Raw genomic sequence first — 26,547 nt, forward strand, 5'->3', positions numbered from 1 at the left:
TTTGGCTCATCGAGTGATGGACCAACAAGTTCATTTACAATCGACAGAGAGCCTTTAAACCTCGAATACTCTGCATACCTGTCGCATTATTTGCTTGCTCTCCTAAACACCCCTCATTCATGAGCACTTCTGATACACTGCTGATTTGCTCAGCGTCGGTGATCACCCCGCTCCCTTGAATCCTCCCGGCCCTTTACTCCCCCATCACATCAGGTTCAATTACCACCATGGCAACGAAGAGCACCGCACCAGTGCAGGAGTTTGCACCTGTCCTTGCAGCTCTTGCTACAATGCAAGGGAATGCTTCACGACAGGAAAAGACTCATGCTCATGAATTCCTTGAGCGCTTTCAGAAATCTGTGAGATATGATGTGACTGCCCCTCCTCGGACTGGACCTGACAGACCTCGACGTCTAGGTGGAAGCTTGGACAACAACGCATGCGATCCTCCAGGCTCCAGACTCGGCTCCCGAGGCGAAGCTGTTTGCGGCCACTACTTTGAAGGGGAAGGTGGGCGCATTTGATGGAACAATACAGAGGCCCCTTGCTAAACAAGTCGACAGATCACATATGACCTCGATCAGTTGCCCGAATCATCATTGCCGGCTCTAAGAACCTCCATCCTTTCGCTTCTGGCAAATTATAGATTGGGTCCCCGACCCATCCAAACGCAGCTATGTGTTTGCTTGGCGAGTCTGGCAATCCAAATGATCACCTGGAAAGACGTCCTTCCAGTGGTTGGGTCAGCTTTGGGCAACGAAGCAAGCAACTGCATCCTAGAATTCCTAAAAATCCTCCCCGAGGAAGTTACAGAAGGACGCAAAATCAACCTGACTGTATGTTCGGCCGCGTCACTATCCATGTCAATCTATCTCTCGCATTTGCGCAGCCCCAGCTTCAGCAACGACACCTGTTTTGCGACCAGAAATTAGACTCTAATACATCATGATGACACCTAGGAAGAGGAACTAGCCACTAGAACGAAGGAGCTGTTGGAAGATAACGCGGACCAAGTTCTGGCGCTCCTTACTCAATACTCACAGTCTTCGCGTAAGTTTTGCCTTATACGGTCACCTGTCCAGTCCCAGTGCTGACAGAACGGATGCTATCTAGCTACTGCTGCAAGTAACCCACAGTTATTGGAATGCATTACTTCCTGGATGCGCGAAATTCCTGCGTCGCGAATTGCTAACTCTCCTTTAATGGACGTCATCGTAAAAGCGCTTTCGGATGAGAGATCCTTCGATGCGGCAGTAGAATGTATGTGCGCCATTTATAGGGACACCCTTGAAGTTGACGATTCTATGCCCGTTATACAGACCGTCTATCCACGGTTAATCGCATTAAGGCCGAAGATCCGTGAAGCAGCGGAAACGGAGGATCCTGAAATGCTCCGTGGTGTCACCAGATTGTTTGCTGAAGCTGCAGAAGCCTGGGTAGTCCTAATTGCCCGTCTACCAAACGAATTCCGCAACCTGGTTGAAGCGGTTCTGGAATGTTGTGTTGTTGATAAAGAGCGTGATGCTATTTCTATCACCTTCGTCTTTTGGTTCGAGCTTAAACAGTACGTGACGTTGGATAGATATGCCAACGCAAGAATAGTTCTTTCGGATGTGTTTTCCAAGTTGGTGGACATCATGATCAAGCACCTAGAGTTTCCGGCTACAGACGGCGACGAAGAAGATTTGTTTGAAGGAGACCGGGAACAGGAGGAGAAATTTCGAGAGTTCCGCCACGCGATGGGCGATGTGCTCAAAGATTGCTGCGCCGTTATTGGGGTTTCCGAATGCCTGAACAAATCGTATGACCTAATTCAAGGATGGGTAGCGAAATATGGGCCTCAGGCAAGTCACAACCACGTACCACACTGGCAAGAACTGGAAGCGCCATTGTTCAGTATGAGGGCGATGGGACGAATGGTCGATCCCGAGGAGAGTTCGGTCCTTCCGCAGATTATTCCGCTTATTGTCCGAATACCTGATCAGGAAAAGGTCCGTTTCCAAGCTATTATGGCGCTTGGGAGATACACCGAATGGACAGCGCAGCATCCCGAAACTCTTGAGGCTCAGCTCAATTACGTTATTTCCGGATTTCAGCATAAGTCTCAAGAAGTTGTACAAGCTGCCGCACTGGCCTTCAGATTCCTTGGAACTGATTGCCAGAAGTTATTGGGAGGACATATCCCACAGCTGCATACGTTTTACGAGTCAGTGATCGACAATTTAAAGCCGTCGAGTCAGGAGGAGGTCACTGAAGGCGTTGCCGCCGTTGTAGCGGTTCAGCCAATCGAAAAGATATATGAGACTCTGAAGCTGTTCTGCGATCCTATTATGAGAAGAATTATGAACTTAGCCAACAATGCGAAAGACGAAGATGGCCAAAGAGCAGTCGCTGGTAAGAAACCCTGTTGCTGAGCACCTACCTTGCTCCTCTCAAACTAACACCCATATTTAACAGACCATCTTCAACTCATTACCATATTTATTCAAATCGTATCACCGTATGTCGATCCTGGTACTCAAAATCCAGGTGTGCGGTATTGTGAGGAGATTCTTCCAGTTCTCAGTACGATTGTCTTGAACTTTACGAAGTCCACGCCCATACTCGAAAGAGTTTGTCGATGCTGGAGATACATGATTATTTCCTATCGCAATGCGATGATTCCATTACTCCCCAACTTAGCTCAAAGTATATCGGCTGGGTTCCAAGCATCCAGGGAAGGATGTTTCTTATGGGCAACCGATGCTGTTGTTCGGGAGTTTTCTTCCGGTGCTGAATACGTGGATCAGGCAACGAGCGATGCAGTATACCATTTCTTCGAGCAACAGGTCATCCAATTCCTCCGTATTCTCAACGATTTACCGCCAAACCACCTGCCCGATAGTAAGTGCAATCCACACCTTGTTAATTACGGAGTGTGGCTAACAACTAATTTTGCAGTGATCGAGGACTTTTTCCGGCTCTTAACCGATGCTGTGCGATACTTCCCAAAAAATACGTTGACATCACAGCTTGCCGTTCCCATCTTCTCCGCTGCACTAAGTGCGCTTACCCTGCAACAAGTCGACCCTCTTACAGCAACCCTACATTACTGTCGCGACGTCCTGAGTTTTGGATTTGAGCAGCCATCAATATCCGAATTTACGAGCCCAGAAGGCGAACCATTTACTAACCCTCCAGAGGTTAGAGCAGCAGTTAAGCAACTAATAAGCTCGCAGGGGTCTCTTCTTGTCCAACGCGTTATGACGGGAATGATGTTCACGTTCCCTGGAGATTGTTTCCCTGATGCGTCGGGAGTTTTGATGGCATTATTTGAATTATTACCACAAGAGACCGCAACTTGGGTTGGCGGCACCATTCAGTTACTTCCTTCAGGCACCTTGAAACCCGGTGAAAGTGAACGCTTAATGAAGAATCTCTCAGAACGCGTACAAACCGGCGATCATAGGAAGATTCGAACATTGCTTCAAGGTATGGCATCGAGAGTCTCGGAAATAATCATTGCTATATTGACTCCATGGTTTTATCTAACTCGATCTCTAGATTTTACAAATTCATATCGGCGACGAAATGTAGCGCCCAGAGAAGGACTTGGGAGACTCGAAGCAGCGAGGTTCCGATTTACTGGTTGAATTCCACAAAATCCATTTCCTAACAATAGCAATACAAAAAGTCATAATCACATCTAGGTCATCCTGTGGGCTTCGCCCTCTGTCGACTGCATTTCCACAGTATTTCGAAGTCTGACACCAAAAAGGGATAGCGACCAAAACTCCAGCCTGTGTAAAATCATTCTCCGTGGACGAACGCACCACCTATTGGGCAAGGCGTTATGATTTTTTTTTTTTTCTTTCCCTTACTTATTTTTGTCGATCCCTGCCTGTTAAACTCCATTTGCAGAACTCTTCCCGTGCCCTGCGAAGTGGATCGTCTAGCTGGAGAAAATTCACGTCCTCATAATCAATTATATAGCTGTGCGTGTGAATCTAGCTGTTAGTTATAGGTCTTATCAGAAATGGAACGGGGGAGAAAAGAGTGAAGGACACACCACGATTCTTCTTTGGATCATAAATGAGATTCTGAAGCCGGGTATCCCTTGGTTCGATACCGAAGCTGTAAAGCTCCCTAAATCGACAAATGAGCATAACGGGACTTTGCGTCGGTAGAGGGGTGGTGCTTGACACTCCAACAAGCTGCGGAAAGCACCGCGAATCTTTCCCTGCTCCTTGGATGGACGATCCCGGAAGGTTTCCAAAGATTCTCCGAGGACCTTCTCCATGACGATGATAAGGATAAAGCCGTTGGGGACCCATTGGTGCTCCATTTGCAGAGCAACCGACCCATGCGAGTAGTTTAGGGGTAACGGAGCAGCCTCGGTCGGTCAAATACTCCAGGCTACTGAGCTCTCGTCGAGACCATAGTCCAGCCTCGTTCCGCGCAACGCTTTCTCTCTTTTCGGGATTAGGATCAGCAATATCGGGATCCGGGGGGATCCTGCAACCCACCGTTAGCTGGTGTATCAAAGCATAAGAACCCAGGAACACATCACTTACTGCATGCGAATTTTCATAATAGCGTCTTTTCCCGCGTCCTTCCCTTTGTCTGACGGCAGTGATATACAGCTTGCGCCTCTGACGGCCCACCACTACCTTTCTTCTTTATCGGGGTTCTGGGAAAAGGAGCGCCTCTTCTGATATCTTTTCCTTGATTTCCCAAGTACTGCCATCTGGAAACTCGAAATCATGGCCATCGAACTGATCGCCAATCCATTTTTTACCGTAGACGACCTTCATTGCTAGTGGTTGAACGGAGTTTGACGTCAACGTATAGTTGTATATCGGCGGAATTGACTAGAAAGTATGACATACCGATGCACAACGTGAAGGATTAGGGGGGTGAAATCATTTTGTAGCGACCCAGGTGATATTTGTATGTAAAAATCCATTTTTCTTAAGACTCAACGAACCAATGCGCCGTAACAGCCTGATAGGCGGCGTTCCCGAGACGATCCCAAGTGCTTTGCGAGGGAGACACATGAAGAGTGTATGGAGGGAAGAGAGAACGAGCACTCTGTACAACGCAACAAATAAAACGTGCCCCAATATTAAGGCGTATCAAACAGGAGTATCGAATTTTGGAGAGCCACTTGAAGGGTATCATCAGGCAGTGATCATGGCGAGGCAAATGGGATTACAGGCGGCAGACATCCTAAGCCTATAGAACGGCGTGATATCACAATGGCCTAGAGTCGCTTTCCTGGTTGAGATAGAAGAAATGAACTTCTGAAACAATTTTTTGGCCCTGCGGCTATCAGCCTTTCTCAGGGCTTAACCGCTGTGCCAGTTCTTGATATTATCTAGCCGCCAAAACGATCTAGATATGAAGAGAAAACAATATTATTGGCGAGATTTTATCCAATAGGCTAATTCTCTCCTAAACCACATGAAACTTGCATCCAGATCATTGATCTCCACCGGGAAAAACGGGTCACCTCAGAGTACCATCTGAACTCGTACTTGGGAGAACTCGGGATGAGATCGAAGGTGGCGCATCCACCAATGCTTAAACGCATTTTGGCATAGAAAATAGACTTTGACGCCTCGTAGCAAAGAACAGGTTGCGACCAGATAATAAGGCAACGGGCGCACACGCGATCAAGTGCAGTTTTGATCCTGCGTGCCAGGTACTAAGTTCTCGCAGCAAGGTTCCACCAGAGGAGCCTTGGGGGGATTTAACTCATCGTATGATTGTTGCAGACGACTGGTCACACATGCCCTTCGGCTTCTAGGCTATGATTCGAGTAATCTCGGACAATTTGATTCGGATCCTACTACGTAAGTGAAACAGACGATCCCAGTTACTAATCGAGGTTCATAGCAGACTGTGACAGGTTCCCTTGAAGTACCTCGCCCGTGGGTCTGAAAGCGGCATGAGAACCTTATCGAAACGACATCAGGGACTGTAGCATGAGCACTTGAATCGGTTGCGCTCGTCATTGTGCTTGTTTCCTTCGATGGATTCGCCGACGATCAGGGCTTTAAAAAAGCAGCGTCTCTCCCGTAGCCACTCCTCTTCGGAAAAAAGAAAGTCTAACGTCGTATTCTGCGGGACAAGGCCGCAGGGGCACATTCGCTGCTGGGCCTGTAAGTTCTTCAGGCGAATCCTAGCCTCTCGCGCAATCTCACAGCGCTGGACGGTGCTATTTCGGGGCTATCAAGGCATGCTGCACACCGAAATCTGAGCGTGAGCGGGAGCCAAATGCAATTTGGCAATAATTAATATATTCCATGACCCTTGCTGCCGCGAAATATCATTAAATACGGATGGCGGACGGGTACATGGGATCGGGAAGCCTAGACTGGACCCTATACTCCTGTGCTGAGCAGAGTTTATTCGATAACCCCCATGCAGCCAGAACGTTGGGTCGCTGTTTTTTCGAGGAAGGGTGAACGGAGTATGTCTGTAGTGTGTTTTTTTCTTTTTTTTTTTTTGTTTTTTCCTGCGATGACATGTAGTTTATGTGATGAGATGGATTAACTTAAAACTCGTTCACCAGCGAAGCAGCCTTGCCTAGACCCTGAAATCGCTGGTCGGCGGGAGAGCCAACGAGTTAAATTCGTGAGCTTGTTCACCCCCAGACAACAGAGCCCGAATTCGTATCCTGTTGCAGTAGACGGAGGGCGAGCAGTATATCCCTACGGCCGACCACCCTTCATCATGGTCATTCCTCATCGCTGCTTTCGTCGCCCATTGCCCCCGTAGAGCAGTCGGATGACCGTCGTTTCTGGCGGAGACAGTTATCATTTGATTGTGCTGTGATACCCAACCTCCCCCGTTGCTCGCCGGCTTGCTGTTACGTCTCCCAACGGCTACCCCTCCTTTGCGGCGACGTCTCCGTGCGATCGTTTTTCTGATGTGCGGCCGAATCTAATCAAAGTTTCCCGTCGAGTTTGGCGCAGGGTTCTGAATATGTGATATCCTTGCTCTCAGCCTCGACTCTTCGCGCAAGGTGTCCTCACCGTGACCCCGTCCGCGAGTCAATGGCGGATATCAGCTCTGCAACCGCTGCAGGACTGCGACGCGGCTGGGGCCAGGACTCCCAGCCGCCGACATCATCGTATGGGCAAGCCGGTGAAACCCAGCCCTCGAGCACCATGCCGGAGTCCCCCAAGCAACGCAAGAGGAGCAGGAAACGCGATTCCGAAAAGAAATTTGAATGCAAGCACGAGGGATGCGGGAAGAGCTACTCAAGAGCAGAGCACTTGTATCGCCATCAGCTAAACCGTACGCTTGATCAGCCCGCGATTTCAAACCCCCCTTCCGCTGCGACGGCACCCTCCCGCCGCCCTGCATCACGAAGTAATATACTGACTGAGTCTTTGGATACCTCTAGATAATCCCAAGCAAATATACCGGTGCAAGTTCCCCAACTGCGCTCGCGCATTCGTTCGCCAAGACTTGTGCATTCGACACCAGGAGCGTCATAACACCCATGGCTCGCAGCTCCAGAAACGCGATAGTTTCGCAGCTCACTCCGCAAAGGGCGTGGCGGCGACTCCCACGGTTGCTGGCGATACTACCGCCTCCGACCAGGCTGTCGCCACGCCGGTGTCCACAGACAGCGTGACCTCTCCGAAGAGGTCCAATCTACATTTTTCGCAGTCCCCAGCAAGTACGGCGAATACCACCTTCGCCAGCACCCAAACCTATTCCACGCCGTCTTCTACAACTTCGGCGCCTCTAGAACCAAACTATCCAGCTCCCTCGACTTCCCGGAGAAAGCATCCGGATCCCAGTGGTGTGTACGCAGTTCCTCCGGCGAAACAACAACCCGTCGCAATCTATGAACAATCACATCGTCATCCGCATAATTCCTACGGTACTACCTCCACCTACCAGGGCGTATCGTTTAGCGCCCCAGACGTAGCATCAGGGGTGTCCACCACCTCCTCCAGCATCCGGCACCGTCATCTATCTATCCCGGGACCTACCTCTCACCATAATGCCTACCTATCGCCCTCAAACACAATAAACGGGGGCTCTTCGCCGAATGGCTATCTTCCGCAGCGGAGTATTCAAGTTTCTCCCATGTCTCCTCATGATTATTCAAATACACATCTTGGAGGGCCCACAACTACCACCATAGCAAATGCCATATCCAACGGCTTGGGCACCATTGGCCCGGTTTCTGGCGCCACAATATCAGACCTGGACTCAATCACCCAGTATGCACTCCCAGTTTTTGGTGGTGAAACGTTGAACCGGTCTCCTTTTGCCATGACAGACGATTTTACGGCATGGTTGTTTAATGAGCCCAATTCGTCTTCAGTAGGTTATTCATCTGTTCCTGGAATGTTGTCAAATCCCTCCGACCCGTTCGTTACGCAGCTTCAAAACCATTATTTCCCAGCAGATCCGGCATTTGCCGGTTATTACACCAATGTCATTCAGCAGCAACAGCAGCAGCAGCAGCCACAGCAGCAACACCCAATGAGTGTGACCAGCATACTTGACACGGGCCCACCACAGTCGATCATTTCTGAGGACAAAAGAAACGAAATTCTGGATCTGATTCAAAACCACTTTAATGAAACCGATCAAGTAGCTTTGAAGAAGCGGAAGGAGTCTTTAGTGGAAGGAAATATGGATGGAGAGAATCATGTTCTCGGTCTTCGAATGATGCAGATTTACGTGAGCTCGTACTGGTACCACTGTCACGATCAACTGCCAATCCTTCACAGACCGACTTTCAGCCCTAGCAAGACGCCTAATTTACTTCTCCTAGCTGTCATGGCTCTCGGCGCATCCACATTGGAGAAGGAACATGGACAAGCAGCAATAGAAGCTGCAGCCGACTTTTCAAACTTTGTCGCTTGGCATCTGCGCTGGGAGATATTTAGGGACCCTGATTTCCGCCCGCCGGCTAAGCTATGGGTTTTCCAGACTCTCCTGCTCCTTGAAACATATGAGAAGATGTTCTCCACGCGAGCCTTGCATGAGCGTGCACATATCCACCACGATACAACGTTGACCTTAATGCGACGTGGAAGCTCTCTTATTGGCAGATCAGCACTTGATTCTCCCCCTAGCCCCCGAGATGATGGGCCGAATAGACCCGGATCTGGGTCTGGGGCAAATTCCACTGCGGAAACTACACCGGGGGAAGAGTCCTGGGTCCGCTGGATAAAGGCTGAAGCCACCCGCAGGGTGGCATTCGCTGCATTCGTCCTCGACACCATACACGCCACAATGTTTGGCCACTCCGCCAAAATGGTTGCACACGAGTTACGGCTGCCGCTTCCTTGTGATGAAGCCCTGTGGTCGGCGACAAACGCTGCCGAGGTTGCGAGAGTGCAATCCAGCTTGACGTCAAATGGAGTCAAGCCGACCTTATTTCTGGATGCTTTGAAGAAGACCCTCAACGGGCAAAATGTGCGAACGAATTCATTCGGACGCACAATCATAATGGCCGGGTTGCTAAGCGTCAGCTGGCACATGAACCAACGCGACCTCCAAGTCACCTCTCTGGGCGTTTCTCATACGTTAGGAGGGAGAGACAAATGGCGATCAGCACTCATCCGTGCCTTCGATAACTGGAGGCGAGACTTTGACGAAGCATTGGTCACATCCACTCCGGCCAACAATACGCTTCATCGGAATTCATATGCTTTTGATGGAGATGTTTTCTTTGAATCGCGCACCGTGCTTCATCATTTGGCCCACATGGCGTCTCATGTTGATATTGTCGACTGTCAAATATTTGCAGGCGCCAGTCGTCTTCTCGGGCGGTCTATCACGCCCCGGGACTATAGCTCAGCACGCGAAAAGATGACCGACCGCTGGGCAACAAAGGCGCCCGCCCGGGATGCGACGTTTTATGCCCTTAAATTCATACGCCAGGTGCTTATTCCGAATAGAAACTCGTCACCACGCTGCAGCTACTCAGCCTATGTCAACTCTACGGAATATTCTGCGCGCAACGACTTTCTCCTGAACCGGCCATGGGTCCTTTACTTTGCTGCTCTGGTGGTGTGGTGCTACGGGTATGCGCTAGAAGGCCCTATTACCCCGCCAGTTCCGGAGCTGGCCACTTCTGAGGAACAGCGAGAGGACATGCACACCTTTCTCGACGAGGTTGGGGGTGTACAGAGTCCCGTCGAACTGGAGAAAATTCGGGGCCGTAATCGATGCATGGGTCTCTTGATGGTACTCCGCGAGACCTTCTTGAATACGCGGTGGGAGCTGCTGAACGAAGCTGCGATCCTGCTGGGCAGTTGCATCGACAAGCTGAAAGGATCAGCGAATGGGTCCTAACCTAGCATTTCAAGAGGATATTCCTAAAATTTTTGGGTTCCTTTTCTGAACACATAGTTTCTCCCAGCTCATATCTTTATGCATATACCTGGTCTTTCTTGCATAATACTTCCCTTAGCATCCAATTCCTTGTGTTGACATTCGAATCTTTTGGGCCTTGGGCATTGTGGCATCGTAGGGCGCGTTCGGTGCCGCGTTTTGGGATCATTCCTTCCTGTATATACATACACACGGGTAGAATATGCGAGATGCCCTAATTTAACTCCTCAAGCCAAACTTTTTCCTCGCTATCTTCCATAATGTTGGTGAACCTTGTAGTTGTCTGGACCTAGAATTTGGGTGTATGTGAGAGTGGGTGTTTTGTTTCCCATGGCAACCAACGCCATCCCGGGCCTCCAGGGGATGTGGAGTGCCACACAGTGATCTCCACAACACTTCACTTCAATCTCCCCAAAGACACTCTGAACCAGACCTCAAGACTTTCTCTGCCACTTTGAGCCGAATAAGAATCTGTGGATTTTAGTTGTTTTGAAGTTAGAGCAACTAACAAACATACACAATGGTGCGTACTCATTTTATTTTCCAATCAAAAAACGGTGGCAACCCAGAACCAGGTACACTCTATCCCAGTTGTTTCCATGGTTGGCCACAGGGCGAAGAAGATATGGAACTTTCCAAATCACTTCAGTGCCCTTGGCTGTTTGCTGGCAGTATCTCAGCGATGCGATATCGCCGCGGAAACAGACTGACTGCCTCTGCTGCGACTGCATTCACATCTGGCGCCGATACCAGCAAACAAATCACTGAGTGAACACACGTCTTTCCCCTGTCTTTCTCTCTGTCTCTCTATCCAGTCACTTTCACAACTTCTTTCCCCCCCTCTGAATCGTATCATCCACCACACTTCCTTTCAATCAACCGCAATCATGGGCCGTTCCAAGCAGAATGAGCGTGCTCAGGCTGGCCACCAGCATGATCAGCACCGGAAACAAAGTCATCACGAGCAACCTATTCAAGAACCAGAAGCTGAACATGACTACGATGACGAACAGGCCTCTACAAACTACAAAGAAGCATTCTCCCTGTTTGATAAGCGCGGCACCGGCCGTGTTGCCCTCGAATCGCTCGGAGATCTTTTGCGCGCATGTGGCCAGAACCCCACTCTTGCTGAGATTAGAGAACTGGAGAAGGGGATGGGTGGCGATTGTAAGTTTCTGTCTAGTCTTACGGTCAATATACCTGGTGTTCACTGGGAGAGTTGAACCAAGGCCGCAGGCATGATAGATTTGCTGACGCGGGGGGATATTTTTTGGGAATTAGTTGATTTCGATGCCTTCCAGAAGGTCCTTAACCGCCCCGGTGGATTCCGGGACCCGGGCGAACCAGAGGAATATTGTCGCGGTTTCCAGGTCTTTGATAAAGATATGACTGGCTTTATCGGCGTTGGTCAGCTTCGATACAGTGAGATTTAGCCCCTGACCGCAAAAGTTCGTTTTGTTAGGCGTGCCGGTGGATTGCTAATGGTCCGAATTCGCGACAGTCCTTACAAATCTCGGCGAGAAAATGTCCGACGAAGAAGTCGACGAGCTTCTGAAGGCTGTTGATACAAGCTCCGGAGAGATCAACTACACCGGTATACAACAATTTCTCAGTGCTCCTTTCTATCTGCAGACTACTAATATATTTCGCCCGTAGAACTCGTCCGAACAATCCTTGCCAACTAAATATCAGCGAGCCTTTCGAACAGTATGACATTTTATGGACGATGATATGATGTGTTTCCTGGGTTTCATGGTTATTTCTCGCTCTGCTTACCCGCTGTTGTCCTCGTCCGATAGACCTACGATGCGACGTTCGCAGAAGTTCTCAGCTGTTTTCGGCATGGCGATATAAAGTCATGGCATGACGGAGGGTTATTTTGTTTTTATCATTTGACATGCATGTTTTACCTTGTGATGGGGCGACACGGCGGGTCGGTGTATTGGCTATCATGGGTACTGGTTCGATGGGATAAATTATGATTGTTAAGACGAAAATTTGATAATCGTGCATTACCATTAATGGCCTTGCATTTTCGAGCCCTTGCAGTTGCTTGGTGGTACGAGGACCACCCGCTTTTGATATAGATCAAAGCTGGACCACGCAGGCCATGTTGCTACAGGGTTATGCGTGGGCGTACGTAGTTGTATGCAGCAACAACCTTAATGATTTAGCGGTCAATATCTGCTGCATGCTCTTGCGGCTCCCTCCAGGGAAAAACTCTCGATCACAGCGGGTTCTCAAAATTCACGTTGCATTCGCTTCAAAATCCCAATAATCCCCAAGCCGTCGAATCAGCCTACGTCTCCTTCCCAGACGCCAACTCCGCCCATTCCGCCCACTCTTCCTTCTCAGCCACAATTTCCCTCTGCCCCATATCCGCTGTCTCCATCACCGCACCAGGAAGCAAATAAACGACCTTTGGCATCTCTCTCTGTCCACGCCCCTCGTCTTCTTTTTCCTCGTGTGCACCTTGCTTCTTCCCCGCTGAGAAATGTATATCATCCAAAAGGTATGCCACTATAACTCTGCACCTTCCACAGCGAATCAACCAGCGTTTCTCAAACCCATCGGCGCGACGGACCATGAGAGGTTTGCGATCCGGTGCAGTAGTGGAGAGTAGGATCGTGTAATCTTCATCCTCGCTTGACTTGGTTCTCCGCGCACGCTTTTCTTTGCTTTCTTTCCATCTTTTGGGCGCATCGTCGCGAGGACCCTGTGATGTGCTTGGGTTTTGCGCTACTTCTTGTTCCTGTTCTTGTTCTTCTTTTGCTTCTTCGCCTTCTTTCTCTTCCATTTCTTCGGGATCGGAGTCTGAATCTGCAGAGGACGAGGTGGTGCGTGTGGGCAGGGGGACAATCAATGCGCGATCCAGCGATGGCTCCTTTCGACGCGGTAAGGAGAGTATATCACGGGTGCTCCCAAGAAGGAGATGACTGCAGAAAGTACAGTGGTAAGTTCGGATGGGTTTCCGCTTGCTGCGGCCTGGTTCTGCCATTGTCGCCTCGGTGGTTTGCTCGGCTTGTGGGTTGGAAGATAGTGTAGAATGGGTGGGATTGGGATCTAGTGTAGATTAATTAGATATTGAAGATGTGATTTTCCCACTAAATAAGTTGGAGAGGATATCAGCGAGTGAGACTGTATTAATATCACTCAACAGGCGGCTTCTGGGTTCTTTTGTCCGCAATGCGCGACTCAGGCTCCTTATCGATAAGAGGCTGGTCACATGATTAGGTTAGCCCTCCAGCTTTGATTCGGAAGTGCTCGTTCCAGCGGCTTTACATGGGATTACGTGCAAGGAGGGTTGCATGACACTAGGTTTATCATTTATTCGTGGTCCATCTAAGAGAATGTCTCAAAAATAGCACCATTTTTGGTATCTATGCTCTTGTGTTGGCGGAAGGTCCCGCTGTTACGAACAAGAATGCAATGTTTCTGCAAGATGGACTATTCGTATCCACTTAGGCTAAACCAAGCTCTTTGTAGAATGCATCTGGCTTAGGTTCGCGACCAAGGAACTCCTTCAATGTCTCCATCTCGTCCTGGCTTCCGCCTTTCTCAAGCACGGTGTACCTATACCTTCGGCCTTCCTTTTTGTTCATGGGTTCATCCTTGAACACGCTATAGAACATGTCTGTCGAATATACTTGGGAGCTGCAAAACAACAGTTAGATTGTGTACATTTTACATGCATAAGGATATTCGTCATACCTAAGGTAACCATAATACCCGGCGTCATAGCCCCCAATAAGGTGACCGAAGGTTGCTTGGCCGTGTCCCCAGTTGTAGCCAAGGCCAAGAACTTCAGGGCCCTCAAAGTTTGTAATCTCCTTGCGAAGAGAGTTGTATTTCTCCGAAACGTCCAACTTCTGGATCGCGTCATGGTCCACAGGCTCATGCACAGCCATGTCGAAGATGCCAAAGTGAAGCTGTCTAAGATTGAACAACGCATCATTTACATGCTTGGTCTTAATCAGGTTTTCAATGAGTTCGTCAGGGATCTGTTCCGAAGGTCTAGGTTTATCGCCAGCCTGCTCCTTCCAGGCCTCGAGATACTCAGGCGAGAGATACGAGAAATGTTTGCTGAGCGATTTAAGCTGCGACGGTGTCCAGCACCAGTTTTCAAGCATCTGGCTGGGAGCCTCAACAAAGTCACGAACAGTGTTGGTTCCATGGAAGCGGGAATATGTGGTCTTTGAGACGAGGTCGTGGATACCGTGGCCCAACTCGTGGAAGAGCGTCACCACTTCGTCGTGCTTGAGCAAGCTAGGTTTCTTAGGCGTAGACTTTGAGAAGTTGCATACCAAAGCAGTTGCTGGATATCTACGTTTTCCGTCCTTGTCGATGAAACCCTAACGCTACTTGTCAGTGACTCTCTCCTCCAATTGAAAGGGAGCTGGCGTACCGGCTGTAGATTGAAGTTCGCAGCGTGGCCATATTTGCCCTCTCTTGGGAACAGATCGAGGTAGAGGTACCCAACGAAACCACTGCCCTCGCCTTCGTCATCCCACACACTGAAAACCTGGACATCCTCATGCCAGACGATATCGTCTCCCTTACCGGTTTCAGAAAGCTTACTTCGCTCTTCTCCTTCAATTTCGACAAAGACAAGGCCAAAGAGATCTTCAAAGATCTTCAACATGCCACGGATAGTGGTCTGCAGCGGGAAGAATTCCGCGATCAATTGGTGATCGAGCTGATAGTCCTTTTCCAGCATCATGCGATCGTAGAAGCGGTGGTCCCATAAGAAGTAATGGCCATCAGCCTCTTGGCTTGGGGTTCGTGCCTTGAGGTCCTTGGCCTTGAGTTCCTTAAGCTTCTCAATCTCCTTCTGGCCACCGTCCTTCAATCTAGCGCGAAGATCTCCCAAGAACTTATCGACTGTTTCTGGTGTCTTTGCCATCTTATCCTCAATACGGAAGGTTGCATGGTTTGGGTAGCCGAGCAATCGTGCAGCTTCATCTCGAAGGATAATCGCTTCTTTAAAGAGAGGCACATTCTGATTGCACTTGTTCTCGTTCGCAATCATAACCCGCTTCCTCACATCCGCATTCGTAGCATACTTTGTCAACGGGAATAAATCCGGATACTTGAACGTCAAAAACAATTTCCCTTCATTCTCCCCTTCCCCTTTCTTCAAACCAGAAACCACATCCTCAGGAACGCCGTGCAACTCCTCCCTCGTCAGCCACACGCCACCTTTCTCCTCGTTCAGATTCTTCTGAAACTCGATAGCGATCTGACTCAATCTCTTCTTGATCTCTTTGAACCGATCCCTCTTCGGACCCGCAGGCAACCCCAGCCCATTCCGAATATAATCCTTATGCTCCTTCTCCAATAACCTCTGCGACTCCGGCTCCAGCTTCTCCCCCTTCTTCAGCACCGCATCCACCAGTTTGAATAGATCCTCACGCATAGCCGACTCGATGGCAAAGTCATCCATCAACTTCTCCGCCTCGGTGGACGCATCGCGCAACTTCGAGTCCGTCGACACCGCCTGGTAGAAGCCCAGGATATGAGACTCCAGTGCCATGGAATTCTCGTCGTGTGCCAGCGGCAGCAGCACCTTGGCGAAGTCGGCCGCCTCGTGAGAGACATTCTTCGCTACGGCATCTTGCACTTTGCGGGATTGCTCGATGAGGCGTTTGGTGTCGTCTACGATGGACGAGGGCGTTCCCGTGAAGAGTGGTGGTGCCTGGGGCGGGCTTTTGAGGTGTGAAGGGGCCATGCTTGCGGTCGTGAGGGGCAGTCGACTGGAGGTGAGAGTAGGCGGTCTGAAAGGGTGGGTTGAGGTCTGAAAGGTTGCTGTGGATGTTGGCCGTGGTCGTAGGTGGCCGAACAGGAGCCTGGGGGCGGGGAGGCGGAGTGAGGGAGCCAGGATGAGGGCGATTCCGATGAAGAGGGGCAATGTGAGCCAGAGGACGGAGCAGGTGCAGCGGGTGATGCGAGCCAGTTTGGTGGTTTGGAAGTTACTTCTTCTTCTCTCTGGTTGGGTAGCAAAAAGTGTCGTTGCACGGGGGGTGGGGACGGGGCAAAGAGTGATGATAAACACAGAGCTTAAATGACAGACTCTTACAGGCTGCAATTGCGCGCAAAAACTCTGCTGCTCTTCTTGGGGCGTTATGGTGTATGTGTGAGCTGCTTGTTCAAGCATTCAAAGTCTGCCTGTCCTTCGGTGTTCTCCAAGACCAGATAAGCTGAACATCCTGGCACAACCGACCATCAGCTGACCACTGAGCTGGTAATTGTCGAGGCAGATGGAAAAGCTGAAGTCAGGAGTCGATGCTTTTCTCTGACTTCTACCGCTGAAACTTTGTGTCCAGCTAACATTCATTCCAAATCACGAGTCCACCGTGCTGCAGTTTGAGAGAGTACATACATCCAACCCTACAATCCTCCACTTCCATTGAGATCTTTTGCATTGCTGCTGGCCTCGCACCAGGGCACTTCAATAACTTTTTTAGTTCTTAAAGATAACAAACTGTGATGATTCTTATTCTGACAATGTACGGTTAATAACTTCAACACCATCTAACAACCCTTTTTGCAGCAAGATGAGAAAAGCACCGGATCCTCCCAAACCAGAACTCCCAAAGGAAAAAAAAAAAAAAGGGAATAGAGAAGAGCGATGAGAGAAAAACAATGTGGTACATGAAGAGCAGGGGAAAACAAAGAGGACACAGGATACATCAGAAAACACTTAATCGTAACAATTTTCCCCTTTTCTTTTCCCTTTTCTTTTTTTGACCAACACTAAGCAAATGTTATCCATCCACCCTGGTATGGCATTGAGTTTTCTCGGAAGGGTTTCTAGGTCAGGAGGACGGAAATATCGGGGGACAAAACGAGGAAATTAAATAAAAAAGGCAGGATGGAAGAGAACAATGCACATAAGCCTTCAGCTATGTACGGCCGTATCGTGTCGCCAATTATTACAAGGGATCAAAAAGGTGGAAAACAAGTGGATAAGAAGCATGCGGAGACACGGATCCAAAGGATAAGAACAGATTAGGCAGCGCCGGCGCTTGGGACTGGCTCGGGGAGCTTGGTCACTTGCTCGCCCGCACGAATGATTCTCTTTCCATTAGCGTCACGGACGAATTCGACATCCTTATTTTCCTGCTGGGCTCTCTTCCAGATCTCGACTTCGCAGCCACCTCGGATAACACCGACACGCATCGTTGACAGGAGGTTGTGGGCGGCGTTGGAGTGATTGTAAATACCACCGTTGAACATGGCGGTTGCGTCCTTGCCAATACCGGAGTTGATCATGGCCTTACCACCTGGGTGATCCTTGATGAAATCGGTAACGTCATGGACGACTCCTGCGACGGCAATAAGGCCACGACCATTCTTGGCCTGCTCGACGTACTCGTCCCATTCCATGACTGGCAACTGTTCAAGAGGAATACCCCAGTCGAGTTTAGCACGTCTTTGGTCGATCTTCTTCTGGAGCTGCTGGAGGCGTCCCTTCTCGATTTCGTTGGCTCGGAACTGCTTCAAGTCGTATGCGAGTCCGACTTGCTTCCAAACCCAGATGATCCATTTGGTTGGGTCATACTGATACCATTCGAGGGCGTTGCGGTAGTCAGAAGGGAATTCGTGGTGGAAGTTGTGATAACCTTCACCCATGGTGATCAAGGCAGTCATAACGTGGTCACGGGGAGAGTTGCGGTCATCGAAGGGCTGTTCTCCCAGGTAATGGGCCAAGGAGTTGACGCAGAAGGTAGCCTGCTGGACAAAGAAGATTCGAAGGATACCAGCATAGATGAAACCACCCCACCAGTCTCCCCATCCGAGTCCACTGACAAGCATAGGAACAATCAACCCCATTGTGATGACGACCTTGAGGTAGTTTCTGTGCTGCCAGACGACGACTGGGTCCTCGTTGAGATCGGTGATGTCAGTGCGGCCAATACGTCTTGGATTCTGCTTCATGATCATCCAGCCAATGTGGGAGTACAGGAGACCCTTGCGGACGGAGTAAGGGTCCTTGTCGGTATCCGTATAGCGGTGGTGGGCACGGTGATCACGAGCCCACCATCTGACCGATCCTTCGACGGCACCTCCTCCAACGGCAGCCAGGTAGATTCTCAAGGGAAGGGTGGCAGAATACGAGCAGTGAGCCCAAAGACGATGGTAACCTGAGGCGTGCGTCGGTTAGACCTGAATCTTTAACGGGCTCGACCGCGTCGACGGGGGGAAGACATACCAGCGGTGATACCAATACCGGTCATATAATAATACGCAATAGCCCAGATAGCGGTCTTGAGCTGGAGGGGAACCCAGAACGCTTGAACACAACCATACAGAGGAATGAGAAGGATCAGCGTGACGTTCAGCCAGTTAACATGCTTGTGCCAGTTCGACCAGGTCATTGGCGTCTCTGTGATATGAGGCTTCTTGATATCAGCACCGGCAGGGCGAGCCTTGGAGGCATCTGCAGCCACGGCTGGGGCAGCCATGGTTTCGGTAGAACGTGTCGATGGAGTTGAGGATGCGATCGAGGACGATTGAATGAGAGACTCTCTTAGGTTGTGGAAGGGGCACAAAGGGATCGAGGAGATCTGGAGGAGGGTTGTGGGAAAGAAAGGACTGGTGATATGAGAAAAAAGTGGGTGAGGTCAGGATGAGGGAAGGAGGTCAATAAATTCCCACTCCTTGTCCGCTCCGTTCCCAAGGTAAAAGAGCAAATGGAAGTGGGAACGAAAAAAAGATAAATATTGTGCCCCCAGGCGGCTGCCACAAACAAGGTCCACAACAGATTTGTTGAAACTGCAAATTCAGCTTCTTGTTGACCACAGACACATGCCAGGAGGATACAGAAAAAGGAAGAAGAAAGAAAAGTGGCGTCACTTTTTCAAACTGTTTTTCTTTCCTTCGCTCGGCATTCTCTGGGTTGATCTATCTGTGTATTACAGGGATACATCTGATCTGGAGCGAACTTTGAGCTCACATTGTTGGTCTTGTTGGGGGTGAGGAACAAGGCCGAAGATTACTAGCTCCCGGTATTTTTTCACTCCATCCACCCTGTAAGGTCAACAAGCACTGTCCTTGACAACCATCAGCACTTTGTACTCCTGGTGTGATGAATACTGCTTTGGCAGACTTCAACAGCTAGAGATAACAGCAGTTCAGAAATCTGCAAAAGGGTCCTTTTCTTTTCTTTTCCTTTTTTTTTTCTTTTTTCCCTTTCCCCGTCCAGGCGAGCTCAAACAAGTACCACACCGAGTTACAGAAGAACAGCGAGGTAGCTCGTCCCCAACAACTTTATGTAACAGAAAAACCTACATAAGTATAACAGTCTCCACGCTCCGGACTCCGTACACCGAACGTCATGTATTTCGGTGTCCTTGTACCATCATCCTTGGAATAGATCATCCTTCGCCTCTTTGTTGACGAATTCGCCCCATCAGAGGAACAAACCGCAAACCAGCCCTCGACTATCAAACCCAACTGCTGTTAACTCACCACTCATCGCAAAGAAATTCCAACGCAAAAATGGTACTTCCACCTGGCCGGGAGGGCTGAAGAACAAGTTTGGAAGGCCGCCGACGGCTCCTCACCGGCCGCTGCTTAGCTTCCCCCAACAGATTTCGACCCGCCCCACCGTATCGCGTCTCCCATTGGCCGTGGTGAATTTAGCTCGTGGGGCCCGTGTGCGGTAAGGTTGCGCTTACCCCAGTTGAGCACTTCCTTTTTTCCAGCCTTAATGCCAAGCGCTGATTGGCTGGGCCCTTGTGTCGGGAGCTTTTGGAATGCGAATACGACGGGTGTTTCGACGAAATTGGGGAGGCGCGATAGACGGGGTACTGTGCCCATGCCGAGGCACGTGAAGCCACTGAAGCCCGCAGGTTCGACAGATACAGTAGGCGTCTTTTGAGAGAGGAAGGTGCTACCTGTGTGGTTGTACATACTCTCTACGGAGTGTACGGCATGCGATAAGGACGGGATGTGCATGTACCGAATACTAGGTACCATGCAGTTCATAGTTATATGCCTTCATACCCTCTCTTGCAGAGTGACTTCTTGCTGGCATGACAGTCGCGTTCAAAAACGACGGGCTTATTCGCATCACAAACCCGGGCCACTCGGCATCAAGATAATAATGTGCGTTGTCTCCGGGCGTATTCTGGACTTTCTCCGAGCCCACCCCAACCGTTTTTTGTTACTAGTTACCCCGGATTCGCCCCCTCAGCCATCCTTTCCTCCGTCACTACGGAGCACAGAGTCGAGATAATCTATATATCCTCACGCTATCTGTCCTGAGCTGAGCCCCGTCATACCATCCAATATCGAACAATTCACAGACATCCAGGAGGACGCGCAATGCTAGAATTAAGATCCCATCCGTCAGGCAAACGACCACGGAACATCTCGGAGCACTGGACTATTTTCGGTGATAGGAGAGTATGGCATTCAACTAAATGTCGGAGGTCCACGTCAGTCATAAGGCCAGCCCTTGCTGTTGAACGATAATAGCTTGAAACGTGGTCTGGGAGTGTGACAGGATCGGGGAAACCCTGACTTGTCTTGTCCCAGTGCCGATGATTCCGCAGGGCTATTATTAGTCTTTTCTGTCATGCAGCAACAAGCCTTGCAGCCCACATGCAAGCGTATGCCTCCAGAATGTCCTCGTGGCCCTGTGCCTTGTTGATAATGGATGAGACCACCAGGGCGCATTGTATGGGAGACCATTTGCATGGCGCTCGTTAACTCTGTATGTAGTCTTCTTGCTCCAGTCATGTCATGTCATTCATAGACTGCCTCGTTGTCGAGATGCTGGACAAGAAGTTCCACATCCGGTTCAACTTGGTTGGACGGCGTTCTGGAGCCGATCGATATCATTTCGTCGACGTCGAACTCGCTCTCGCTATCTGGAACTTCGTAGTCTTCCTCGGTGGCACCTGGTAATGGATCGAGGATTTCGTCATCGTCATCGTCCGCATCCGGACTGACGATCTCGATCGTCGGCTCCAGCTTAGGTCTATGACTCGGAGTACTATCGAACTCGTCAAGTTTCCGCTTTTCCATGCCACCATGGGGCGTACTCTGTTTCATAGAGGACGGTATGGAAATAGATTCCTCGTCCAGAAACTCCTGGAGACCGGTCTGGATAATGTCATCGTCAGCAGAAGCGCCCCCCCTCCCACTTCATTCAGCTGAATTCAATAATCAGGACTCGCCTTTCCAACTACAAAGGGAACAATCCGCTTCGCCGATCTCCCCATAAGTGTCATTCCACCAACCTTCTGTACCTCCGCAATCCGAACGCCCTTTCCTTTTGTTGTCTCTCGCATCTCCCACGGCAGCCAATGCCAGTATAAAAGAACTCTTGTCGTAACGCCAGCGTCCCAGGTAAACCCCGAAATAACCTCGTGGAGCATGGGTCTCGTCGATGGTTTGAACCGTGAGGCCATCTCGTTGATAACAACAACAGCACAGTTGAAGCGAACGGCGAGTCTTCGTAGATCAGACACTAGGCTTCCAATAAGGTTGAAGTACAGTCTCGACTCCTTATCCAGCTTGGCCTGCTCCGTGCGGGATAATTTCGTCTCGCGGAGTCGTTTGGGGAGTCTGGGTCGGAATTCAGCTGCAAAGAGGCAAGAAATCGAATCGATCACAATCAGACCTGTGTTCTCAGGCGGAAACCCACGGGGTGGATGGGAGACCAGGGCCACGAGATGCGCCAGGGAGAGCGGATGGAAGTGTAAGAGCCTTTGAAGAAGATGGCTTTTCCTGCCCGTCGCTTGGGATGGTCCGTCCTCAGTGACGTTCTCCTTGCCGTGCAGCAACGACTCCAGGCGAGAGACACACATTGGGCCCGCGGTATCTGCATAATAAAGTCTCAGCAAAAAGCAAAAAAAAAACTGTAGAACTAAAACACATAACGCGTAGAAAGACGAAAACCTACCGACCCACACAACGCTCCGCTGCGATCGCAACACCTCCGCGGCCAAACTCATCCTATCAACAATCCCCATATGTCAACACAGATCTTCTAACGGGGCCGCAAAACAATCCAAAAGGGTTAAGTGATAGAAAGAACAATAGCAACTCACGCTAGTACCGTCTTCCCCGACGCTCTAGGTCCCACAAGCTCCGTCACCTCTCCGCGCTGAACTCCCCCCGCAGGCCCATCTCCGCCGGCGGAATCGTAGAGACACCGCTGGCTCAAACCAAGTCCGAAAGGTGAGGGTTGCGGCTCCGTCGGCAGGGCCAAGGCGACATCTAAGCGCTGAAGGCCGGTCGACACACTCCCGCCACTACCCAGGGACACGGGGGGGAGACCAAACTTGGTGCACGACGCGTCGCCAAGTGGGCGCAAACGGGCTGGTTACAGCAGTTAGCTCGTGATGAAGGGAAAAAAAAAAAAAAAAAAAAGAGGCTGCATAAGAGATCGCGAAGTCGGATACGTACGGCTTTCGGGACTGGAGAAATGGGCGGTGTCTTCGATGGTCATGGTATGATGTGCTATACCCATCCAGGGCATGTACTTTTGAACTGATTCTACACTCGGATTTGACGCGTCTCTGCAAAAGGGCGACAACACAACTACATTGTTGGGCTCAACTGCAGTCACAAAAATAGTACGAATCGATATGCAAAGGCCATATGTAGCTAAAGTTTAATGCTCCTGAGAAGCCTGCGAGTGTCTTGAGGAATCCTTCCCGTCGCGCGTCTGTGCTTGGATGTCCTCCGTAGAAAGACTAATAAATTAAGCTACGTTAACTACCAGAATGATGGACCAAAGATGGAGATCAGGGCTCTTGCAGATCCTCGGCGCCACCACCCAAAGTACTGTACTTCGCTCACTCCTGAACGAACCAAAGTCGTTCATGTCGGCTCTGTCGCACAGAAAAAGGGCGGATGCTGACCTGACGAGCTTTTCGGCCTGCGACGGCGCCGCCAATTCTTCTGAGACAACTCTCTGCTCTTCATACTTTTCATGGGCGCCATGTGGCGCCGGTCATCCGCAAGGACTTGCCTTTAACCGGCACCAGGCGGATCAGATCCCGAGAGCTGATGGTCGCAAATTCAATTCGCTTGAGGCTGCCGAGCTTCCCTAGCTGGCCGTGACACCGCGCCCTTCACAACAGCTCGTCTTGTCGATGTTTGGAATCATCGCATGGACGAGTGACGAGCACATTACGGAGTACATATATTATTAATCACGATGGCGAGCTTTTTGAGAGAAACTCCGGCTTCGGTTGGCCTTGAAAGTTCGTTCCATTGGGTTGCACCGCTGTCGAATTCGGCGACATCGACTACTTAATACGAGTCGGCCCCGGGGTTGGCAAAAACTATTCACGGTCAAGGCCCTCCCTTCTCCAACGAATTCTGGGAACCATGACTCCTCGAGAGACTAACACATACAGATACTCATTCACCTTTCTCACGTTCTGTCCCTCTGAGCCACTGAAATCACGCTTTTGCACAAAGCAAAGCTAACAAAGCAAGCCGCGCCAAAGTGTCTTACGGAGAAACTCTGGCCGGGGCTCTCCAAGGGTCACTTGCTGTTGAAAGTGCCAGCAAAGCCCTTGAAACCTCTCAAAGGATTCCTGCCTCAAGATTAACATATAGCTCTCTAGTTTAGATCTCGCCTTTTCTTTTCTTTTTTTTTTTTTCTCCCGGGCCTCCAACAATCGATATGCTACGGTTGACGGGGGTTATACCTCGCTTCGGCCTCACCGTTTCCGTTTCCCTCCCCATCGTTTACTTTATCTGCGTCGCACCCCTCGCTTTCCTTCTTTACATCGAACTCACCGATCGCCGGTCTCGATCTCGACAGCCGAGAGGATGCCGGAAACTAGGACTGAAATCCTGTTCCAACTTAGCCGATGAACATTCCTACAACACGCGGGGGGTACATAAACGCTCCAAGGATGATGCGGGGAAGAAGATCAGAGTCAAGGCTCTCATCGTTTATCCTATTAAGAGCTGCGCCGGGGTGGAGTTCAACTTCATTGATGGCACCGACACGGGCTTGATGTACGATCGCCAGTTCGCCTTCGCGGAGTACGTTGAGACCCGGAACGCCGAAGGAGAGCCAAAGACGAATGGGTCAGCTGAAAAGAATGCCACCACCGGCCGTTGGGACTGCCGCACCCTTCGCGACGGCAAATTCAGCAGAATGGCCCTTGTCCGACCGGAGATCTGGATTCCAGATCCTTCATTGCCGTCGTACTCTCCCAAGGCTCCTGCGGTCCGTTCGAAGGGTGTCCTGGTGATCAACTACCCCAGAATCGCGACGAGTTTCTTGACCAAACTTGGCATGAAGCTCAATCTCTGCTCGCGAGAGGAATCGTTTCAAGTACCACTCTACCCGCCGGATGGCGAGTACCCTTCCATTCCATTCCGCATATTCAGAGACACACCCAACGCCTACAATTATGGCGACCACATCCCTTCTTCCCTGGCTACCTTCCTCGGAAGCACCAAGCCACTCTCGCTATTTCGCGTTGATCCGGATCACTACCGCCCCGTGCGCGGGAACGCGCCACCCGCAGCGGACCTCGGATTCGAGCCAACGATGGGTTTTCCGGATGAGTACCCGGTTCAAATGCAAAACCTAGCCAGTATCAGGAACATCGCGGAACAGGTTCAGTACGCAATTCCCAAGTTTTCTGTCCGCAGGTTCCGGCCGAATATCGTGCTTGAAGGATTAGAAGCGTACGATGAGGATGACTGGAAGCGCATTCGCATCGTGCAGGGTCCGCGGAGCAGGAAAGCGCCTCCTTCATCTGCCGAAGGCGATCAAGACGATGAACACAAAGACGAAGGAAAAGGTGTTGATGTCATAGTTGCGTGTCGCACCGTGAGATGTCGGCTCCCGAATGTTGACCCAGACACGGGCGAGAGACATCAGGTCGAGCCGGATAAGACGCTGAGGTCGATGAGGAACATCGACGCGGGGGCGGGGAAGAGTGGGTGTTTGGGAATGATGCTTGTGCCTGTTGCTCGAAGTAAGTACATACATACATACATACATACTTTGTATGGTCCTGGAAAAATGGAAGCTTACCTGCTGTTTAGAATTCACTCTCCATGTCGGTGATGAGATCGAGGTCCGAGAGAGAGGAGAGCATTTCTACGTCAAAGGTTGAAATGGGCCTGATCTATTTTTCTTCGAGGTCAACCGGCAAAAGGGCGTTCTCATTTGCCGGCATTATATTATTGTTACATGCCGGGGCATTTACGTATTTATTCCAGACGGCACTGTAGAGGCACGTTTTGCATGAGTTTGTGCCATTTTAACGACGCATCTCCAGCGCTCTACGGTTTCTTTGCACAGTACACGCTGCACATACGTACGGTTTTCAACAATATTACCCTCAACCAAGTACTGTACATAAGGCACTTCAAAGGGTACCCTCAAGAGAACAGGATCGTACTTTATGTCTCAGACGAATCATGATTTTTTTAGGAGGAATTTGACCAGTCAAAGACACTGCCGGTACATTTTGACTTGATCGACAGCCCTCGTTATCACCATTCCATGTCACTTCTCTCTCTTTTTTGGACGTATGCATATGAAAGCATGCCTATCGCTGGACAACAGGGTGCCGATTTCAGGCGACGTTTTAGTTCCAGCCAGGTAGTATCGATCGCTGGGTCAGTAGGTTTCCCCGTAAAATACGCCTGGCTGATAGTTAATTCTTCGAAAACGGTCGGGGAAATACTGCGATACGCCTTGCCTGATTGTTCCGGGGGGGTTAGGTTATCAGTGGTTATCAGCGATAGCAGAAAAAGAAAAGAAAAACAGAAAAATTCCCTGGATTGGCGAGCTGAACCTGGTCACATAACATCAGCAAAGCGAGGCAGATTCGCGAAAAGTTGGTTCCCGCTGCAGTGATATGAAAGGCCAGATAAAGATTTCGCCAAGCTCTCCTCGAGTTCTGCAGGGTTGTACGGAGTACGGAGTAGACTAACTGGTTAACTAAATCCCCGGATATTCAATTCGAACCTTGCAGACCAAATTTCCTAGGTGTAACCCCGTGTACAATGGCCTCTTGTGATACACCTTTTAACTCTTATCCCCCTTGGGTTTCATCTGTCTCAGATAAGATCTCCATGGAGTGAATGGCGAGTTACCGTTCGGCAAAGGGGCCTTTGAAAGCCGCCCATCATTTAGCCGGCGCGGCGTGGGGTAGATAGAGTCCGCACACAGCATGACGGGAGCTTGGTCAGGCG

The 26,547-nt window shown here is 50.2% G+C and overlaps 11 protein-coding genes across 12 annotated transcripts; 5 read left to right on the forward strand and 6 right to left on the reverse strand.

Moving 5' to 3' along the window:
- The first annotated feature begins 52 nt into the window (after positions 1 to 52).
- Positions 53 to 4,042, forward strand: CIMG_08165 (mRNA transport regulator). Its single transcript, XM_001241001.2, has 8 exons — positions 53 to 359; positions 418 to 510; positions 564 to 836; positions 960 to 1,050; positions 1,114 to 2,394; positions 2,458 to 2,883; positions 2,941 to 3,471; positions 3,544 to 4,042. The coding sequence occupies exons 1-8, from the start codon at positions 228 to 230 to the stop codon at positions 3,630 to 3,632; spliced, it is 2,916 nt and encodes a 971-aa protein (XP_001241002.1). The 5' UTR covers positions 53 to 227; the 3' UTR covers positions 3,633 to 4,042.
- On the reverse strand, positions 3,965 to 5,163 carry CIMG_08164 (uncharacterized protein; the record flags this gene model as incomplete). The annotated part of the gene is made up of 4 exons (XM_001241000.2): positions 4,869 to 5,163; positions 4,554 to 4,795; positions 4,049 to 4,494; positions 3,965 to 3,972 (listed from the first exon to the last, which is right to left on the reverse strand). Exons 2-4 carry the CDS (start codon positions 4,568 to 4,570, stop codon positions 3,965 to 3,967), a joined length of 471 nt encoding a protein of 156 aa, XP_001241001.2. The 5' UTR covers positions 4,571 to 4,795; positions 4,869 to 5,163.
- Positions 5,164 to 6,559: 1,396 nt separating this feature from the next.
- CIMG_08163 (C2H2 finger domain-containing protein) lies at positions 6,560 to 10,591 on the forward strand. The gene is made up of 2 exons (XM_001240999.2): positions 6,560 to 7,284; positions 7,394 to 10,591. The coding sequence occupies exons 1-2, from the start codon at positions 7,041 to 7,043 to the stop codon at positions 10,312 to 10,314; spliced, it is 3,165 nt and encodes a 1,054-aa protein (XP_001241000.2). The 5' UTR covers positions 6,560 to 7,040; the 3' UTR covers positions 10,315 to 10,591.
- Positions 10,592 to 10,775: 184 nt separating this feature from the next.
- On the forward strand, positions 10,776 to 12,495 carry CIMG_08162. 2 transcript variants are annotated; one of them, XM_004445027.1, is made up of 5 exons: positions 10,776 to 10,876; positions 11,367 to 11,520; positions 11,635 to 11,775; positions 11,855 to 11,947; positions 12,010 to 12,495. In XM_004445027.1, the coding sequence occupies exons 1-5, from the start codon at positions 10,874 to 10,876 to the stop codon at positions 12,036 to 12,038; spliced, it is 420 nt and encodes a 139-aa protein (XP_004445084.1). In that variant the 5' UTR covers positions 10,776 to 10,873; the 3' UTR covers positions 12,039 to 12,495. The 2 variants fall into 2 exon arrangements, with proteins under 2 accessions (XP_004445084.1, XP_004445085.1); XM_004445028.1 differs by lacking the exon at positions 10,776 to 10,876 and having other exon boundaries at positions 11,029 to 11,520.
- On the reverse strand, positions 12,366 to 13,473 carry CIMG_08161 (uncharacterized protein). Its single transcript, XM_001240997.2, has one exon. The coding sequence runs from the start codon at positions 13,349 to 13,351 to the stop codon at positions 12,653 to 12,655; it is 699 nt and encodes a 232-aa protein (XP_001240998.1). The 5' UTR covers positions 13,352 to 13,473; the 3' UTR covers positions 12,366 to 12,652.
- Positions 13,474 to 13,704: 231 nt separating this feature from the next.
- On the reverse strand, positions 13,705 to 16,574 carry CIMG_08160 (metallopeptidase MepB). The gene is made up of 3 exons (XM_012358515.1): positions 14,759 to 16,574; positions 14,065 to 14,705; positions 13,705 to 14,007 (listed from the first exon to the last, which is right to left on the reverse strand). Exons 1-3 carry the CDS (start codon positions 16,505 to 16,507, stop codon positions 13,815 to 13,817), a joined length of 2,583 nt encoding a protein of 860 aa, XP_012213938.1. The 5' UTR covers positions 16,508 to 16,574; the 3' UTR covers positions 13,705 to 13,814.
- Positions 16,575 to 16,664: 90 nt separating this feature from the next.
- Positions 16,665 to 19,164, reverse strand: CIMG_08158 (acyl-CoA desaturase). Its single transcript, XM_001240994.2, has 2 exons — positions 18,566 to 19,164; positions 16,665 to 18,497 (listed from the first exon to the last, which is right to left on the reverse strand). Exons 1-2 carry the CDS (start codon positions 18,816 to 18,818, stop codon positions 17,362 to 17,364), a joined length of 1,389 nt encoding a protein of 462 aa, XP_001240995.1. The 5' UTR covers positions 18,819 to 19,164; the 3' UTR covers positions 16,665 to 17,361.
- Positions 19,165 to 19,268: 104 nt separating this feature from the next.
- On the reverse strand, positions 19,269 to 20,343 carry CIMG_08157 (uncharacterized protein; the record flags this gene model as incomplete). Its single annotated transcript, XM_001240993.2, has 4 exons — positions 19,269 to 19,383; positions 19,582 to 19,640; positions 19,681 to 19,796; positions 20,034 to 20,343. The coding sequence occupies 4 exons, from the start codon at positions 20,341 to 20,343 to the stop codon at positions 19,269 to 19,271; spliced, it is 600 nt and encodes a 199-aa protein (XP_001240994.2).
- A 105-nt stretch (positions 20,344 to 20,448) lies between these two features.
- CIMG_08156 (uncharacterized protein) lies at positions 20,449 to 23,165 on the reverse strand. Its single transcript, XM_001240992.2, has 7 exons — positions 22,913 to 23,165; positions 22,774 to 22,863; positions 22,416 to 22,686; positions 22,268 to 22,320; positions 21,552 to 22,186; positions 20,882 to 21,465; positions 20,449 to 20,776 (listed from the first exon to the last, which is right to left on the reverse strand). The coding sequence occupies exons 2-6, from the start codon at positions 22,844 to 22,846 to the stop codon at positions 21,106 to 21,108; spliced, it is 1,392 nt and encodes a 463-aa protein (XP_001240993.2). The 5' UTR covers positions 22,847 to 22,863; positions 22,913 to 23,165; the 3' UTR covers positions 20,449 to 20,776; positions 20,882 to 21,105.
- CIMG_12107 (uncharacterized protein) lies at positions 23,094 to 23,423 on the forward strand (the record flags this gene model as incomplete). The annotated part of the gene is made up of 1 exon (XM_012358562.1): positions 23,094 to 23,423. The coding sequence occupies one exon, from the start codon at positions 23,094 to 23,096 to the stop codon at positions 23,421 to 23,423; it is 330 nt and encodes a 109-aa protein (XP_012213985.1).
- A 67-nt stretch (positions 23,424 to 23,490) lies between these two features.
- CIMG_08155 (MOSC domain-containing protein) lies at positions 23,491 to 26,319 on the forward strand. The gene is made up of 2 exons (XM_001240991.2): positions 23,491 to 25,319; positions 25,390 to 26,319. Exons 1-2 carry the CDS (start codon positions 24,005 to 24,007, stop codon positions 25,458 to 25,460), a joined length of 1,386 nt encoding a protein of 461 aa, XP_001240992.2. The 5' UTR covers positions 23,491 to 24,004; the 3' UTR covers positions 25,461 to 26,319.
- Positions 26,320 to 26,547: the final 228 nt, after the last annotated feature.

The sequence above is a fragment of the Coccidioides immitis genome, assembly GCF_000149335.2.
Source record: "Coccidioides immitis RS genomic scaffold supercont3.3, whole genome shotgun sequence".
NCBI classification, from domain to species: Eukaryota; Fungi; Ascomycota; class Eurotiomycetes; order Onygenales; family Onygenaceae; genus Coccidioides; species Coccidioides immitis.